Source organism: Polyergus mexicanus, unplaced genomic scaffold (genome assembly GCF_030449975.1).
Source record: "Polyergus mexicanus isolate NDT 795.1 unplaced genomic scaffold, iyPolMexi1.0 SCAF_3, whole genome shotgun sequence".
NCBI classification, from domain to species: domain Eukaryota; kingdom Metazoa; phylum Arthropoda; class Insecta; order Hymenoptera; family Formicidae; genus Polyergus; species Polyergus mexicanus.
Genome location: NW_027223323.1, coordinates 4046533 through 4066269, shown reverse-complemented (window position 1 = coordinate 4066269; position 19737 = coordinate 4046533). Strand labels below are relative to the sequence as shown.

Sequence of the window (19737 nt, the reverse complement as noted above, 5' to 3'; positions counted from 1 at the left end):
TATTTTATTCAAACGCGAAACGTGAAATACACGCGGCATAAAAATACCTCGATTGCGTTCGAAATTAACGAGAAGAACGTAGAGTATCGCAAAATTGGATATATATCTTTATAAATCTAATGTCTTCTACGACATTATTTTATTTAGTATAATTATTAATTAATAGTCGTGTCCAAGAATTTTTTCAAGAATAAATCCAGAACTCCACGCAAATCTCGGAAGAAACTACGTTTCCATTTAGACATCTAGAGTTAGGAAATTGTTATTGCATCTTTATCTCACAATGAGATGAAAGAAAATAAGGCGATGCATCAAAGGTCGTGGTTTCAATCTCGCGAACGATATCCGTTTGTTTTCTCCACGAGAAAAGGTTTACGATTCATAAAGCGTTACGTATAACGATGACAACGATGACGCGTGATTTTTCTATACGATAAATCCAGCAGCTTGTTTCTATTTCTCTCCCTCTTTCTCTTTCTATTCTCCCAGCATCTGAAATAGCCAATATCTGAGAGAGGAGGGATAGGGACGATCGTAGGTCCCTTTTCCCATCGATCGCGGCACCGCAATGATCGGAATAAATATACAGGACCGGTTGCTATCGTCTAACTAACAATTTGGAGCGTGGCGTAGAAACAACAAACGACTATACCTGTATCCTCGCCTTAGGAAGAGATCGAGATTATTTCTTTGGAAATTCACTCGAACGTGTTCCAATCGGATGATATATAAGCGCATCGGAGATCGGACGTACCGTTTTTACCGCAAGGCAAAAATAAGCGAATATAATATAGGAATTCACATATCCGAAGATCCCGCAGACCATGGCGTACAATCAAGAATATGTTAGTTAATCGAAAACGTAGATAAACGGTAAAGAAACGTTCGAAGCATTAAATTCGTCAAACGTGATATTATATTTATAAGAAAATCTTGAGAATATAGTGCAGCCTAATTTTAATCTGATTTCCGTATCCCTATAAGAGAGAAATGGGCGGCATTGAAATGTAATAACTCTCATTAAGTATTTTGATTTAATATTTGAATTAATTCTCGTTAAGTGGAGAAACATTCTTAATTTTTTTCACATTTCTGAAAAGCGACGATCTTTCGCGTGTACGAGTCGCGCAAAAGCATCATGAGATCCATAAACGATTTTTCCGTGTGGAGATTCGAAGGCTGCATAGTCGTCCTCACTATTTATGGAGAACTAGTTTGCAGATTTTTTCGCGTGCCTCGCTGGTGGAACGAACATCGACATAGCGAAGATTCACTCTGGTAGTAACGGCGGGCGAACCGGATTTAACCGATAAATTGATCGGATTATAGTGACAAATTCGCGTCCCGGAGAAAGTCGAGTGAGTGGATTCAGCAGCGGCAATCGTTTTCCAAGCAGCTCAACAGGATCAGGAGGGACGGACGATTCAAAGCGAAACGAGTTTCAACGTAAAAAAATTCGAGATTCAGTCTTCAGATCCCACTTGACCGCGCCATTGTGTTAAAATTATTCGTAGACCGCGCGAGTAGAGGAGAGAGAACTTTCCCTTTTTTTTTTTTTTTACTATTTTTATAAAACCCCCGAAGAATGTACGTATTATTACAAAATGAACGTCGTGCACGCTCTCCGCATTCTTCCTTCGGTGAATGCGTTTTGCGACGAAAGCCGACGTTTCTAAATCGCCGGTTGGCGTGCGCTTATGCGTTCGTGATCGCCGACGACCGGTCGGCGGAGCGCGTGAAACACGCGTGTGAACGTCGGCGATCACGCATAGTGGGATACGCAACAGCGGGATACGGGATGCTCACGATTCTTTTCCATTTACAGACAACCGACCGCAAATCCCTTATCCCTCTACAAATCTTGAACAGAAAATTCATTTCTGTGACTTACAATTAAATTATCGAAATATTTAATATAAAAGAGTGCCTACTCAAATATTGGAAAAAAAATTCTCCGAAAATTTCCTGATTTTTCAGATATTTTTGTTAGAAAAAATATTTAAAAAAATTTTTTGGCGATGATAAATTTTTTGTCGTATGCATTTTCTAATGTTTTTTTATTCGTACGAAGGAAAACACACGGAACCTCTTAAGTTTCAAGCGCTACATTTATAAATGTCTTAAGAAAAAATTGAGTAATTTTCGTAAAATAAGCATTTTTCACTTGCATATAAAATTTCCATTTTTTTTTTTTTGTTACTAAAAATTGCAATAAAAAATATTCTGTATATTCTCAATATTTTGTTAAGATACAGAATATATATAAACAAATATGAAGAGATATACATATTCATAATATATTTCAAAGACATGATTTACTTGGTTTGCCGACTGTTTTATAATATAAAAGCGAAATTATCAAGAAAAGGATTTTTTTTTTTTTTTTTTTTTTTTTTTTTAAGAAGTTTCCTGAATCCCAATCAAATTCCACAAGAGTTCCCTGATTTTTTCAGGTACAAAAAAAATCCCTGAGAATATTCCAGGTTTTCCATGTTTTTCCAGGAAGTAGATACTCTGTATAAATTAAAAAGCGAAAAAAGGTGTTTAATTTTCGTTAATCAAAGGCTCGACCCGATTTTGTCGATAACGTCGACCATTGGAAACCGTGAAAAGTTAAACGCAACCATGAAGGCAAAAAAAATCGTCGGCCAAAGACTCGCGCGTTCGCCGCTCGCGATACGCACCGGCCTATAAATCAATTTAATTCGCGTGCGATTCGATACAATGTTTCGAACGCGAGTTCCGGTGGGATAGCTCGAACGCCCCCTTGGGCCCGCGTCTAACTCCGAATAGGAGGGGAATAGACCGAGCCGTGGAAGAAGGAGAAAGAGAGAATAATCGCGCGCAATTACAGTACGCGAGCGGCGGCGATCGCGTCGATAATCATTCGGAGATGAGATCGCCCGCGTGCAAGATGCATCGCAAACTCGGCCGCGGCGCACGAGAGAGATGCACTCGGGGGGAAATATTTTATTCGGACGCGAGCCGTGTAATTATTCCCGCGTAGAGTATATCCCCCCCCTCCCCCTCCCCCCGAGTACGCGCACCACGAGTATCTCGAGATGCCCTTCTCCTGAGATGCCTCTCTTTGCGTTCCCCGGTTGTAGCGAGCCGCCGTCGTGGACAAATTGAATGCTCTCCGACGAGAGAGAGAGACGATGGTTACGGGCTATTTTACAAAGACGTAGCGATGTGTCCTTCACGTATTATTATTTCGAAGAACGCATATAGCGGATGCGCGATCGTTACGTGGTGTCTTATCATCATCGAAATTATGCTTCGAAAGGTCGTATAAAAATGATAAAATGCGCTTGTAAATTGTAAAAAATCAAGGAAACGTCTAATTAATCTATTTAATCCGGCGTTTATCGATTATTTATTTAACCATCGAATATATAGTTCTGACATTTGTGAATTAAATTCCACTCGATATGATATTATGATACATAATACATCCTGCAGCATCATAAGCGGAAGTTAATTCGTTTGATGTTGGGATATCCAACTTTGACGAATTATTCGCGGATGCCGAAGTGCATTTTATCACTTGACAGGGCAATGATTATCCCTCCCCCCCCCCCGCCTATAAATCAATATTATATATCCTATGTTAAGCTCGATATCCAATAATATCATATAAATGCGATTCTTTAGAAAATCCCAAAACTCGTGACGAAATACTTTTTACTCTTCCCTCTCTTCGCTTAAATTAAATTCCGACGCTCGATATAGCTCTACGATTAATTAGCTTATCGCTCCTATACATTTTAACAGGCGGATTTTCGAGACGATAATCAGCGGCGCTCGTCATCCTTCGACTTCCGCATCTTCCGCGGAACAGCCGACAGATGGTCGAACGAAGTCCCTCTCGATTTAACGGACGCTCGCGCGATCCATTCAAGTCAATCGTCTCGCTGCCATCGATCTTCGCTATGCGCGACCGCGGGCGAAGCGCGTATAACGGTCGACGGCCAAGAATGAAGGCGATTGCCAGACGCGGGGCAGCAAAATGCCCTTTCCCTCCCGGCGGGAGTGCAATTAAATGATCGATTTATGGTTGCCGCCGATCGTTACACACCGGATATCTGCCCGGTTCGCCTCGCTAATGACGTAGCTAGGGTACCGTGCTTACGCGAGAGGTATTCTCCGCTAGGTGTACTCTCGCCGTTTGAATACGTACTCGCGTGATACGCGTGCAGAAGGAAAACGAACGCCAGCTGCGTATTTATTAAGGATCGCGAGCGTGTGAATGCACGCGAACGTGTCTATCGTACGTCGCCATCGATCGCTTTACTCCTCTCGTTCAGATGCGAGACATCTATAAATCGAAAAATTCAACTCGAAACTTTCGCGCGGATGAATATCCTCTTGCATATCGTCAAACCGATTTATACCTAGCGAACACAGATTTTCGAGGGAAAAAAAGGAATCTCGAACCGTGTTGCTCTGTTATTTCGTTTAAAATTCGACTTAGCTGCTAACATAAATTGGATCGAAAAAGAATCGCCCGACACGTTAGGATCATAGTTCAGCGAAGGGCAGACACGCGCGAGGATATATTGCGAGTTGAAAATCAATTTACGTGAGCAGCGTAACTAATTACTCTTGCATAGTATACAATCTCGGGATCATAAATAATATTCCGAAAATCATTAAAATAAAAGGAGGGATTGATTATTATTCTAATTATATATATATATACTAATTATTATTAAACTGTATAGATTTTATCATCGAGATATATTATAATCGTCAAGTTTCTCGATTAGCTATCGTGTATGCAGAAAGTCGAAATTAATTAACTCACTGGAACGAACGCGATTTCGCCTAAAATCGCTCTCACAACTATCGTCTGCGTTCCGCGTCCATTGTAAACGAGCGCGCTACAGATTCGCAATGCATATGCGTGCGTATCGGCCTAAATGAGGCCGATATTCTGGTTCACCGGCACGTATGTGAGTATCCGTCTATCGATAAGCCATATGGGTTCTACCGATTCGTGGCGCGCATCTTGCCACGTGAAAACCGGATTCGTTCGATACTCGAGCGAGCTCGGCTAATGAGAGAGCCTCTTTTACAAGGTGTCTTCCACGCGAATTGCATCGAGAATCTGCCGACTCCTACCTAAGAACATAATTCGCGAAAATGGGATCGACGCTTATTAATCGGGCTCGGAATATCCTGCAAATCGTATTGGGATCAATATTTTCAATAAAATAGTACATATATTAACACGGAGAATCTTTCTTTTTCCAGATTTAAAAGTTTCTTAAACGATACATTAAAAAAAATATTTTACTTGAGATTAGATATTTACGACAGAAGACATTTTAACGTTTCAAAATATATAGCCGTAAATAAAATAAAACTCAAAGAATTAATATACATTTCTAAATTGTTTCGCATTATTTTATTAATTTATGTGTATATTAATCTTACGTATGTGCGTGTATGTCTGATTTGTTTTATGATTCATGCCATATTTTTAGATTCGAATACACTATGCGCATAAATATTCTCTATATCGTAATTTTTACATCATGCTCATCTAACGTGGCTTAAATGATCTTTTACTGATTATATCTGGGCGTGATTCGCAGCATCTTCATTGTTGCACGAGCAGATATTTATCTCGCGTTCGTACGCCCAAGTCTCGCTTATGTTAGTTAATCCCTTAGGTGCGACAGATGGCAACGAAAAATATTCTGCACTATTGTATAATATCTACATTGAAGATCCATTAGAGTTTATATATATTTTCCTTTCTTTTTAAAAATTTTAGTACAAAAAATATCCTCGTGTCGTTAATATTTAAATTTATATTTGATTCTCTAAATCATGTACCGTATATATGGTAGAATATTGTTAGCGGCGAAAAATTAATTTTTCTACTTAGTGGAAAAGTTATATACATATAGTATATAAAAAGAAATTTTTGGTAGCAACGCTTAAGTGCATATCCCGCCGAGTGCAAGATCGGTTTTAAGCGATAAAGTCGTCGTCACGTCACGCTGCGTGACACGCAGTTTCCTCGGGCGTATGTAGGTACGTACACGTGAAAGGAAGCGGAAAATAGTCTGTCCCGCGAACACCCGCCTTTCCATTTTCTTTAAAGAGACCATCGAGCGCCGGTAAACCAGTTCTAAACGTATGCGATACGCGTCTCTCAATATGTATTTCTCCGTCATGCACGATCGTGAAAACGTTCGTTAAGGTTGCGAAGTTAAATCGATAAAGCTGGAGATTGCACGGACAAACGGAATATTTAATTAATTTAATGATTTCATAATCGTACTGAATAAATATACACTTTAAGGTTGAAAACAGCTTTTTCTCCCTGCTTTTAATTGAAAATAAATTAAAATATTAACGATATATTTATAATGGAAACGATTGCTCAACCATTTTCTTGGAGGTAAGGTTGAGCTAATCAAAATTCAAGTACCACAGCGGAAAGCGATCGTAAAGGGACGCTACAAACGAACGATTTTAAACCGGACCCCTATATCTGCATGTGCCAATCGGACCGGACCGAACCGTATTGTCTCTCGTAATTCTCACGAAATAACGCGTCTGACCTAGATTCGCATATTGCATTTAAATCGTGATGAAACTCGGCGCGCGTAATGATAAGCCACGGTGCGATAAATCGCCATTGTGATAGGGTGCCGTATACTACGAGATATGACGGATTCCCTATATAACGTTATAATTCGGAGTGTGTTTCGCAACAGAGTACATAATTGGCAAGTCGGAACAAACTGCTTTTGTTATTCTAAACTTTACTTCTGTAAACAATTACACATCGCAAACAGTTATGCACTGATAAGCGATATAGATGATAAGAAATTTCGTCAAAAACATATAAAAATTACATATAAAAATTCAATACAGAAAGAGAAAGAGAGAGGACGAAGAGAATAAAGAATTATTGGTGGATAAATCAGAAAGAGAAACAGCACGAATTAAGATCTCGAAGAGAAATAGACACGAGGAATAAAGCCGACTTTCGCAAAATTTTACAATATGCGCATTAGTCGTCCTTGAAGGGTCTCGAAGCTTTGAAGATTCGCGAATTCGCTTTACGGCAAGCCCTTTACGGTGGGCTGGACGATTAAGTGCAATTACCCTTCCTCCGGCTACCTCCTAGGCCGGGTAGCGTTTTCGTCCTCGGCGAGGATACGGCGAGGATACGGCGAGGCGTAACTGCAAGTTTATAGCCTCATTCGTTCGGCGCGAATCCGCTGGCATAAAGTAAGGATCGCGCGCGGCAGTGGCTGTGCACGATATGCATCTCTTTGTTCTTTTCTTTTTTTTCTTTTTCTTTTTTTTTTTGGCCGTTTATTCTCGACTTTCTCGGGAAATGACGGGTGAACGGAAGAATGCATCTGGCAAATGTCATATAAAAAGAAAAACGATCATAATATAAAGCTCTTCTCAGTGCAAACAGTGCAAAATCTCACGCGAAAAGCATTGATATCACGATATAATCCATGTTGGATGAATCAACGAATCGATCGTTTTATCAGGAGAGAGGGAGGAGAGAGATCTTCTCTTTCTCCGGATCAATTCGTGAATTGGTGGCGCTTGAATGACAATTGTCAAAGGTATCGATACCGCGACTACTGCAGCATATATTTTATCGTACAATCAATGATCATTAGAGTAAAGAATGCAATCGACAATTTTACAATGAAATCCAGACGTCATGTAAGTGTCTTTCTTTACATATCTTCAGATCCAGAGACGTAAGAAATGAATGGGACGTAAAATGATACACTTTGCAAGTGTAGCCTAACAAGAGAATGATATGAATCGACAAATTCAAATTCCAGGAGAAGAGACCCATAAATGTGGGACACCGAGTTGAATTGTTGTCGAGAATATTGTTTTTCATTTCGTTTCTCATCAAATAGTTTGATTATTAAATCTTGCACATTTCACATATAGTGATTTATAAAAAAAAATAGTAAATTTTATAAAAATCTCAGAATTTTTTTAGATCTCTACGTTATATATTATATCAATGCGGTAACGAGGAGGTCCTTTCCGAGAAGGAGTCGAAACGCGCGTCACGCTAAGCGATTCTGGCCGCAAAAGTGAGAATCACAAATTTTCCCGCGGTTCGACCTCAAAAACCACGGATGAGCGTCACTCTCTGGATCGGCGAGCTCTCGCGGTCGTAAAATTCCTCGCATCGTGTGCCGTGTGAGCGGTTACCGATTCGCCGCGGTTTGCGGATCGCGCGGACGCGACCGCAACTTCGACGGATCTTTCGACGGGGAAAAGAAGCGACGAAGAAAGATCAACGACATCCCTCAGCGCGCGCGGCTGAGCGATGCATATTTCATCAATATGTCGAATATGATCGATCTTTTATACTTTTACAGTTAAATCTCTTATTAACCGTAAAAATTAATCGAATAGAGCTCTATCAATTTCTATTTTTACTAAAAACTCGACTTACAATACGTTAAATTTTCATCAAATTTATCCAATCGTTTATCATTTTTTTTTTTTTTTTTTTGTCTCGTCTATTCTGTGAAGCTAGCTTTATTTGCCGTTGTAGTGACTATAGAAATGATTCTTACAATGCATCCCTGTACGTGGCAAGAAATACGAGCTTTTTAAATGTTCGAGAGCCCTTCGCTCTGTGAGTCACTCTCGCTGTACCACCTACATCGCGCGATTTCGAAAATAACACAAGAGTCTCCGCGACTCTTTCGCGAGGCGTCCATCCTTGATTCGAAGACGAAAGATGAAAGCCACGCATTACACGGCGATGATCTCTCGACAAGATAAGAGATGCATCCTATTCTTTAGAGCGTCATACATCCCCTCATGATGTATGCGTTTCGCCGGTGGGTGTCCAAGAGTGCTCTCCACGGTAATACGCCCTGCCAACGGAAGACAGTCAGAACTCGGGGCTATCGTGAAAGATTGCAGTCTTTATTAGCCTCAGAATAACCGATATTTTGTGAGTTTCCTTTTTTCATTCGACGCGACCGAACGAAGTGGAAAGAACTCTCCCGCGGTAATTCTACGGCTTCCAAGCGTAGAATCCTCAAAAATGTATATAAATAACTCCACTTCTCTCCGTTCTTCCTTCAACTTGTTTTTTTCGTGAACTAACTTTAATTATACTTTGACGTATATATATATATATATAATATACTATAAATGCGTAAATAATTTGTATCGGATATTCTGTGACTAATTATTCATCCCATCCAGTTTACTGTCAATTTACGTCACAAAAGCTCAAGCGAAGCCTGAAATAATAATGGAGAATGCATTCTTGCATTCGTCTCTCTCTCTCTCTCTCTCTCTCTCTCTCTCTCTCTCTCTCTCTCTCTCTCTCTCTCTCTCAGAAATGACATGTTAAATTAATTACGCACCCATGTTCATTTGCAATGAGTAAATGGGAAATACGCGAACATTTAGCGTACTATGCAACATGTTAAATGGAATCTAGCCTTGCTAAATTGTTGCGAGTATATGCATTTCATTATGCGGTTACTCTAATATTCTAATACTCTTATACTTACTCTAATAATCTAACGGAATATTTTAGTTTAAGAGATAAGATGCCTATACATGCATTTTCACATATACCATACACGTTTGTGTAATAGTTATATTTTTAATCAATTTTGCAATATAATAATTTTAAGGTCAACCCGTGCAGACAAATCAATATTCGTTTCTCGTTAGCTGCTCGAGACGTATTGTTCAATAACAATATGGTTGATATCGGCATTCGATATATATACGAAATACAATCATACTAGGTCACAATAAGATATCAATACAATATATGTTAGATATACATCATTCCATGTTTTGAAATACGAAGGACATGTTCTAATATTCAAACTTCAATCCTTTAGAAGGAATTTGACGAAAATGCGTGTGACAATTATTCTTAACTAAAATATCGAGGCAATTTTCGCTAAACAAAGATAAACGTTTTATAATTAACAAATCCAATGATAAATGATATAGAAATAGAAAGCGTATAAAGTATTTCGAAAAAATTGAAATTAACAAAAATTAAGATCTTTTCAAAATTAAAAAGAGAAAAAAAATTATAGACGTTTCATAGATGTCTTTCAAATATCTTTTATTTGCGCTTTTATGACAACTGGACAGTCAATATACGGCATGTTGAATGTCATGGACACTCTCTCACGCCAATATAAACGTTCGACGAGTCTCGATACAACGACGCGATGGGTTCTCGATATCGATGAAGTGATCATTCCGCGGTCCGTCGAAGCGGAAGGTACCGATTGGCGAACAACCGTGAGAGAAAGAGCTCACGATTCGCCGCTGAACTTTTTCGAAAAGGATAATACTTGAGGAACGGTACATTGCCGAAGGGTAACGCTCGCTTCTACTGCCGCCATCGACGCGAAAAAGAGAAACGCGGGAAAGAATAAGTATCGGGCCAGCGCGCCGGCCGCAGAAACTGAATCTGCCTACTGTTTTCTTATTTATTTGATCCTGCCGGACGACCGCGAACCGCATCGACACCGCAAGCGTAAAAAAAAAAAAAAAAGATATTCGGACGCACGTTGGCGAGCGAGCCATTAAGTCCTCGACGAGGAACTTCATTATGCAAACACGCAATTTCTATCCATTAACTCGTCAATTATCCCTCGCCCTTGAAGGAAAAGGACTTGTCTATAAAAAAAATACACGCGATAATGTGTGTACGAAGAAGTTTATTGTCGATAGATATTTTTTGCTTCCACTTCTCTTTCTGTCTCTCTCTCTCTCTCTCTCTCTCGCTTCAGATATTTTTTATTAGTATAAAAAATATTTCTCTAAAAAATTTTACACCGGGAAGAATTCCTTTGAAAAGGATGAAATATTATATTTCTTTTTTTATATTCGGTCGCAACGGTATCGAAATCGTAGTCGAGGCCTCTCGGGAAATTACTTCGTGCAGCCGGAAGGTGTGTTTTAGATTATGGTAATGCGGCTCTCTCAACTTTGAATCCGGCAACTGTTAAATCATCGCGGGGAAACGAAATTCTAATTTATGGTCGTTAGTTGGTAATAAATAGGTTCAGAACGATATAGCGAGCAAGCTTGCGCGGAAATAAAGAACCGTTAAGAGAAAGTGCAAACACGACAACGTCATTCTAAACCGTGAGAAATGTTCAATGAAATTTATCTTATCCCGTAAGTAAACATACATTTACGATTTCAGTAAACGAACAGTAAGATACACATGTTACTTTTGCATAATCTTGTCTATTTAACAGAATCCACTAAAGAGTATGCGTATACATACATAAGCGCATGTTGGATAAATAACAATACACAGCCGTATCGTATCGTATATTGGTCTTTATTTTTCCTCTTCTTCATCTTCTAATCAAGCATTTTTAGCGTTAAAGCGTTAAAAAAAAAAAAATTCTCTCACGTTTTTATAAATTAATATCAAGACTATATCTCTTCGCTTTGCCTTTATACTTGTACGTTAACGGCGTGTAAAGGAACAGATGAGATATCCTACGGTGTTTATGCGTAAACGCCCAATGTTGGATCCCGTTAGACGGTCGTATACGCGTCGTCTTCACCTGCGACTGAAAAAAATCGCGTGATTACACGTGCGTGCGCGCGCGTGCATCGCGCATAATGAAGGAGCGGCTCCGAGATGCGACGCGACGCGAACGGCCGTTACGTCATTTATCTCGCGGAAATCGTAGACTCGCATCGAAATAGCCAACACACGTCTCCGTGTTTCATCCTATAACGCATGTACGCGCACACGCAATGAGACGTATACGCCGCATCGCGTACATCTCACGTTTGCGCGTAGGTGAGGGCCGCGTGCGTAACACGTGTGTGCGGCGTACGTGCGTGTGTAAAGGGTGCGAGAATGGATATCGTCGTATCGGTAGTTTCAAGAGCGTCGACGAGAATGCGACGAAGAAATTGAATTACCGAAGGATATATTCTGACATATGGGAGATCATTTATTTAAAATATGCTATATACTGAAGAGAGTTTGAGCGCCATCGTCGGTCGGGTGACGGAATAAAACTTATATACTTTGACATACGGTTATTGCGGTAAGAAATTCTGCTCACGCTTTCTCGTCGTAAATGCACTGATTGAATAGCGGTTTACGTCAAAGTGTCAAACGCGTATAATTATATAGCGTATTCCAGATGTATATAGAAGATTTTTATTTTTATTTTTTTTTTATTTTCTTTTTAAGAATGCACGTCACCCCCTTCCAAGTTGCATCGAACAAAGGTCAGACGTTAATTCTGAGACACCCCGTGCAAGAAGATCCTCAAGAATTAACAAGCGGTTTTTGCTCCTTTGAAACATCCGGTATGCGAGCGTGAATAACATTACATTTCGCTCGTCTCTTCGCAGACGATGCGTCGCGTGATAATGAATCTCGGTGGGGAAAAGCTGCTGTCTTTATGACGTTCTAGTCGATTAAGCGGGATGTAATCGCAGCTGCCCGCCAGCAGACGCGCGTTTCACGCGGCCCTTTCGCGTCGCTGCTGCAGCAACGGAGACGGCGTAATCCAATTTGACGAGATTGCGTTTTCGCGCGATCTCGTCTGCCCGGAGCCGTCTTTTCCCCACTGCGTGTTGCATCGTCGCGTATGACATTCTACTCGAGCTTTATTGACACTTCTGTATTATGAGTATCCTTCGCATACCTTTACATATCATATTAATATTTGTCGGAATAAAGTATCGAAATTTAATCGAACAATCTTACCATTCTCGATCTTTTTATCGGAAAACTTTTTTATACAAAAAAAAGAAAAAAAAAGGGTTAAAGAAATTTCGACGCGCGACACTGACTTTCGGAGCTGTAAAGATATCGATTCCTGGCTGAATTTAATCTTAAACCTCATTCGCGTACGGATCACGTGTGTATAATAAACATGTAGACGTTAATGAGATACGATAATAATTTATAGGACGCTATATAAGTCGCGACGGTATGCGAAAACGATACTGGGTGTGGTAAACCTCGTGAACGCACTGATAAGAGTCTTCATGGATAATCCGAATGTGTACTTACTATGTTACGGCCACTGGCACGACACTCACCTGAAAAAGAATGAAAAAAAAAAAAAAAAATGTTTTAATAATGTTATCATTTAATTAAATTATGTATCGGCGGCTGTAGATGATGATATATTATAATGATACACGGTTTGAATTTAAATTATTCATACTTGACGTTCCTACGGTGTATAAGAAAGTTTTGTTAATACTTTACTAAATTTTATATATAAATATAATCATCAAAAACAAAATTTATATATATATATATATATATATATATATATATATATATATGTATATAAACGATACTATAAAGGTACTATATTTTCGAACTCGATATAAAATAATAATAAAGTAAAATAATAATAATTTTAGTTATCATAATAACTCATGTAGTTTTTCTTTCTTCGATCATAATTATTACTATGATTCGAGGTTATTATTATTACGATGGTACAAAGAAACAAAACGTACAATGAAATAATTTTCATTGATATGCGAGAAAATAGAACATACAATAGTGAATGCATTTTTAGCATAGTTTACTTTCATGCTGTATTAACGTATCATTTTCATCAACTTTTGATTCATGAGCTGAATCAAAAGTTGATGAAAATGATACGTTAATACAGCGTTTATAAAGAGCACATCAGAGATAACGATTCACAATACCGTCCAAATCATATAACGGACATAATACATCAAGTAAAAGGTCACAAAGATTATTATGTGAAACAGCCATTTTTCTGATCGCTATTCGCTGCTTCGAACAACTGCGAGATTTATCAACGGGTTTTGTCAACATCGTGTTTAGAAACGCTGCTGTGTTAACTCGGTCATGTGATAGAAACGCGTTATCCAAATCGTCTGGCGAAACATGCCAAACACAAATCGGACGTCGATAGGCGCGATAAATCATGTCTCCAACACCGGAGGTGCATCGCCGATATTGTCGGCCTGACACATTTTCTCCTTTAGATATGTGCAACTACGATCGTAACTAGTTCATTTCAAATCGATATCTGTTCGCGACGAAAAACAATATCAGAGATTGATTTTATTGTGAAGAGAGGAGAAAGGAATATAATTGGGGCATGAGTAAAAACGGTGATACTATAACATGAAATGTCAAAAGTCAAGCTCTGTCACGAAACACGTGATCTATAATCTACAATCTACAGAAATAAATCTCTCTCTTTTGAAGAAAAATATTCGCGTGCGCAAGCGCGTGCAGGACAATAAGTCAAAGTTGTTGAAATTAAAATCAATGAATTATTTTTTTATGTAAATATCTCTAAAGATTTCATATTAAACTGGTGTAAAGAAATCTTACTTGACGATACTGAAAATATTATTTTCGATACATATTGCAATGTGAATTTTTACTACATCGTTCATGGTCTACGTGTGATCGCGTTTATTTAAAAAGTGTCAGACCAAAAGTGTTTTGCTACCCTTAGAAGAAGAGACATTCCGTCGCGCCACCGATACCGCAACGCGCCCGATGTAAACACGATCGAAACAAGAAAAAGGGCTGGAGAGAGGGAACAAGATGTACCGCGAGTTTGCCGAGAATGATAGACCGTCAAGGCTGCCGCTGCTTGACAGCCTGACCTCGTGCCACGAGGCCGCGACGTTATATTTACCACCTGGAAGTGCTTAGAAGATGGTTCTCATCCGCGTTTCCTAATAGTCTATTATCGGACGGTCTATTAAAGGGAATGTGCTTGAGCGAGGATCGTCACGCCTGTCGTGCGAAAATTATAGGATAGCGTTACGTCCGCGGTGATAAAACGCAACTTGTAACAAATTTATCCCGAGACATTATAATCTTGACTTGCATTTTAATATGTTAAGTACACGATATACGATAAAATTAACATGTCAGGTGTTCTTCAAATATGTCGAGAGTTAATTAAAATCACATTGCAACAAAAAGATTTATTTCAAAATAAAAAAAAAGTTCTTCAAAATTATTCTATCTATAAATAATTGCGATACTATATACAGGGTGTCTCCGATTTAAATGGCAAAACTCCAGGAGCGTGTAGGGGACCGAAAAGCTAAGACAGAAAGTCCTTTAGAGGTTTGCTCGTTTTTGCTCCATTTTGGAGAAAATCACAAAAAAAGGAACAAAACAAGTTCTCGTTTTTTTTTTACTTATTTATTTACATTTTATTTATGTTATCATCTATTTAATGCAGATATTGTTCAAAATGTTGCCCTCTTGCAGCAATGCAAGCATTACATCTAGCGCTGACCTCATTAATTGCAGCTAGACATTGTTCTAGTGATATTTGGTGCACTGCATCTATGACTCGGTCTCTTAATTGCTCTCTTGAATTGATCGGCGTAAGGATGACATCAAGTGTTTACTACATATGTAAGGAAGCAGAAAGTTTATTCGGTGCCAATCAACTCAAGAGAGCAACTGACAATGAGAGATTGAATTTATGCGATTTTCTCTAAAATGGAGCAAAAACGAGCAAACCCCTAAAGGATTTCTTGTTGTTAGTTTTTCGGTCCTCTACACGCTCTTCAAGTTTTGCCATTTAAATTGGGGATACCCTGTATAATATTTTATATTTTAATATTCAAAACATTTATATATTTTTCATAAAAGAAGTATGTTATGAAATATCTTACATAGTTAGCAAAAAAATATAGAATATGTATGATCTTTCAAATCCAACAAGTTAAACACTGACATTGTCATATTTTATATTCATTTCTGTTTAAATTTTTTTATAAGTAATAAAAAATGTTAAAGCAGAATAAATACCAAGAGAAATCTTTCGAAAAGACCGCCAAACGAGATCGATACTGAGCGACGACAGCGCTCGTGAGCCTTCTCACGCCGACATGTGATCATTAGCATATGCTGCGTAATATCACAGCTTCATCTTCATGAAGAAAAGAAAGAAAATATAAGTATATACGTTATATTTACAGAAACACGCGCGCACATTAAATGGACATATGTACGGTGCATGTATAAAATCATCAAGTGCGAGTAAGATTCAAGTGACAGCGTTAACTGAAACCAATGACCGTAACTACATCTGTTCGCCAAGAGAAAAATTGCACGCATGCGTAAAAGTGAGTACCACTGATACCAATATAGGCACGATACATTTTCAACATACTCGGACGTTTAAGCAAAATATTTTTATATAATTTTTGCTTGCAAACACTTATACGAAATTATTAATGTCAGGAGAGAGGAAGATAAAATATTAAATATAAATAGGATAATTATAAAATGCACATTATTCGATCGATAAGAAAAATATTGATTAAGTGACGCGAATACGCTTATACATACATGCGTACAGATATAAATTAGCAACGTGAGATTCTTCGATTGCGCGATTGTACTAATAAGAAAGAATTAGATCGCGGAAGGGATTATCGCTCCATCGTAATTTGCCGCGCGAATAGAAGCGAGATTCGATCTATTGTACATGATTACAATTGTCTGACTATATTATCTGATAAATCTACTTTCAATATCGCTGCTTGGAAAAAAAAAATAATAATAATAATCTCGTGCGGATCCTAAATGAATTTTCCTTGCGCGCTGCAACGTCGATAACAATTACGTGCGATCGAGATAACACGATCAGCATTTTTTTCAAAACGATCGTTTATCAAAATTACAATGGCAATAACGAAAACGCGCAAATTGGAAGTACATAAATAACTGTATGTCGAGTATGCCGACTATAATTTGGCTTCACAATTACGACATCGGTCATTCAAAGTATTCCTGAAACTTCGCAACTTCATCTCTCCGATGAAGCAATCAAAATCGCATAGCGCCATATTCATGCACACTAATGCACAACAGTTGACGTGCACCATTAATTACGTTGTTGCTCATTCCGACGCTCTGACGCCGCGAACATTTGTAAAAGACGGAAACATTAACGTTAACCGCGAGCGCGCTTCCAACGAGCGATTGTATTGAATCTCGTTAACCTTGACATTTTGAGCGACTCATGCCTCGCGTTTATTTTAGAAAGGTATTGTAGAAAGATACACACCGTGACGAATTTTTACCCCGCGAATCGATAAGCGATACTATCGAGCACGATGCAACTCTGTCACCATCTATTTATGCAAGAACACTCCTATAAGTATGATCGTTACTTTCAGCTGCGCGTTCTCGGATTAATGTAAATGTGGTATTTATGTGGTATATTTTCTTAAAATAAAATAAATATTCGATTGACTGCATTCTCTTTCTCGCAACTTTCCCATTTTTTCGTATTAAATATTCTAATTGGGATTGTAATTAAATTCCTGCTAAAATTAAATAGATTCAGAATAAATTAACGCAATTGAATGCGATTTATTTTTTGCGAAGCTTACTTTGCTGAAAAATTTCTACACTTTAAATACCTTGAGAATTGTATGTATCTTGACATCGAGGAAAAAATCTCAAAGATTTTATTTTATATTTCAGACTTCAGATTCAGTTTTTAATTATTATTAGTTTTTTTTTATTTTAAAATTAATTTAATATTTTTTAGCGAATATTTTACCAAATTCTTTCTTGTCAAACGCTGATTATTATCCAAAATAGAAAGAGTATAAATATATGCTTCCGAATATTGATCCGTTTTGCTTGCTCTTTACGATCTTTAATTTTTTTTTTTTAATAAAATCGCCTATAATGCAAAAGTAAAATTACAAAGATTCTTTTTAAATTTAATATCAACGAAAATCGCACAGATTCGATCGAAGAGTTGGTCGACAAAATCCAATCAGGAATGATCGTCAAACAGCAAATTGGACGAAGAATGCTATTCACCACGAGATATGTTAATTTCTGGGTAAAAATACTTGAGAAAAAAAAGAGAAACAAACCGTTGACGTCAGAGGTTAGTAATGTGTCTCTCATTTCTCCGTTAATTAATCTGACCGCTCCCTTAATTATCCCTTGGCGTGGTGCTTTATATCAGTTTGAGAGAAATCTTCTCTCAGGGGATCACACGCGCACTTTCCCCAGACATTTTCTTACGTAACAATGTACGTCCGTGTTACAATTCGCGTGTTTCCATTCCCGCGGCACATCGCGATCGCACGACCTCAATAATCCTCGTGAATCTTCCCAGTCGGATAGAAATCCAACAAGTTCCACCGTTTCAAGCATTGCGTATTACATCGAGAGATTACGAACGCCATTCTTTCATTATTTCCAAATGTTCTAGCTTATCTCGGATCAAATTTGGGCGGTACATAAGCTTTATCTGAAAAAAAATAGGATTCTGATATTTTTATCTTTTTAAATACAAGATAAACTTTACTAATCCCCGTTGCATCCCCCGTTAATCCCCCGAGCAATTCATTGTCAAATCAATGTGTAAAAGTCAAATAGATATCTACTAAATATAAATCTTTTCTTTATCGATTCTTATATTCATTTACAATAGAAACTTCATTTTTATACATAAAATATATAAAAATTAAAGTTTACAATTTAATAAACTTTAATTTTTTCACTAGATCTCTCTCTCTCTCTCTCTCTCTATATATATATATATATATATATCTATATATATATATCTTACTTATCAATTATTTTTTTAAACGTTGGTTAATTTTTATTCCATTGTGGTGTAAAATTACTTCTGCCGGTGCAATTTAATCCCATGCTACGGTAATGCGAAACGGCAAATATACGAGTAATATGATCGCGCGTGTTGAAAAACGACATCAGCAATCAGATGGCAGTTCGCGAGCAATAGACAAACGCTCGGACTTTTAAAACTATACCAATATTGATGCTTGCAACGCAACGCACGGATCAATTCCTTTTTATGCAATCACGGAAAGCCGGAAGGGGCACCGGCCATTTGACGGCGCGATGTGTCAACGAGTCGACAAGCGTATAAAAAAAAATGTCGTAACGGATTGTAACGGTCGTTATTTTGTTCCCTGCTCGCGATGATCCCTCCGAGAATATTTCCTCGACCGCGATCGACTATACAAAGCAGTCTCCGCTTGTGATTGCGGCATAATACCGCGTGCAGGTCTTAACGAGCTACCTATTGCAAACCGGCGAGCCCCCCTGGACTTCGTACTTCGTCCGGTACGCCGACGTGGTGAACGATCAACGGGGAATGTCACACTTCAATTGGCCGGCGGGCGACAGTAATTACCACGTGCTTAGGACCGGCTGTTTCCCGTACATCAAGTATCACTGCAGCAAACGATCGGCGCAGGACCTCAGCGGCGAGGACAGATTCTTCAAGGCGATCAAGATATTGAACCTTGGTAAGTAGTCGGATGCTCGCCTCGATAAAAAAATCCATGTTCGGAAACGCAACCTTGTTTATTTACTCCGATCAGATGCGATAAACTGACAAGCTCATAAATCCTATAATTCCTACTACGAATATGTGGTGTCCCATAGAATCTTCGATATTAATTTCACAAGATTTTTTAAATATTTTGCTTTAATTAAAATATCAGGGGACATTTTTCGATTCGTCAGCGACTAACGATAAGAGTCAAAATAGATATTCGTGAATTAAGCTCCTAAATGTCATTTAGTTAAGATAGGAAGTTTTGCGACACCCGGTATATTTCTCTTGATATAATTGAAATCAATCCGTATCTAAAATAACGATCGGAACAAGGCGTCACGGCAGAAACCACGCGATATCACCACAGGCG

The 19737-nt window shown here is 38.3% G+C and overlaps 2 protein-coding genes and 1 long non-coding RNA gene across 4 annotated transcripts in view; 1 reads left to right on the top strand and 2 right to left on the bottom strand.

The window, feature by feature from the left end:
- Cad99c (cadherin 99C) overlaps positions 1-19737 on the bottom strand; it is a 100249-nt gene that overhangs the window by 60137 nt on the left and 20375 nt on the right. The gene's annotated exons all lie outside the window — the stretch shown is intronic.
- LOC138932095 (uncharacterized protein C15orf61 homolog) overlaps positions 1-19737 on the top strand; it is an 81750-nt gene that overhangs the window by 60671 nt on the left and 1342 nt on the right. The window contains exons 2-4 of one of the 2 annotated variants that reach the window (XM_070293665.1): positions 16006-16152; positions 17791-17939; positions 19092-19335. In XM_070293665.1, coding sequence (XP_070149766.1) covers positions 16143-16152; positions 17791-17939; positions 19092-19335 — 403 coding nt within the window. In that variant the 5' untranslated portion in view covers positions 16006-16142. Of the gene's footprint in view, positions 1-15903; positions 16153-17790; positions 17940-19091; positions 19336-19737 lie in introns of those variants that run through there. The other variant, XM_070293664.1, reaches the window with a different exon arrangement.
- On the bottom strand, positions 11326-14843 carry LOC138932096 (uncharacterized). The gene is made up of 3 exons (XR_011446733.1): positions 14700-14843; positions 13067-13095; positions 11326-11597 (listed from the first exon to the last, which is right to left on the bottom strand). It is a non-coding gene; the product is annotated as an uncharacterized lncRNA (long non-coding RNA).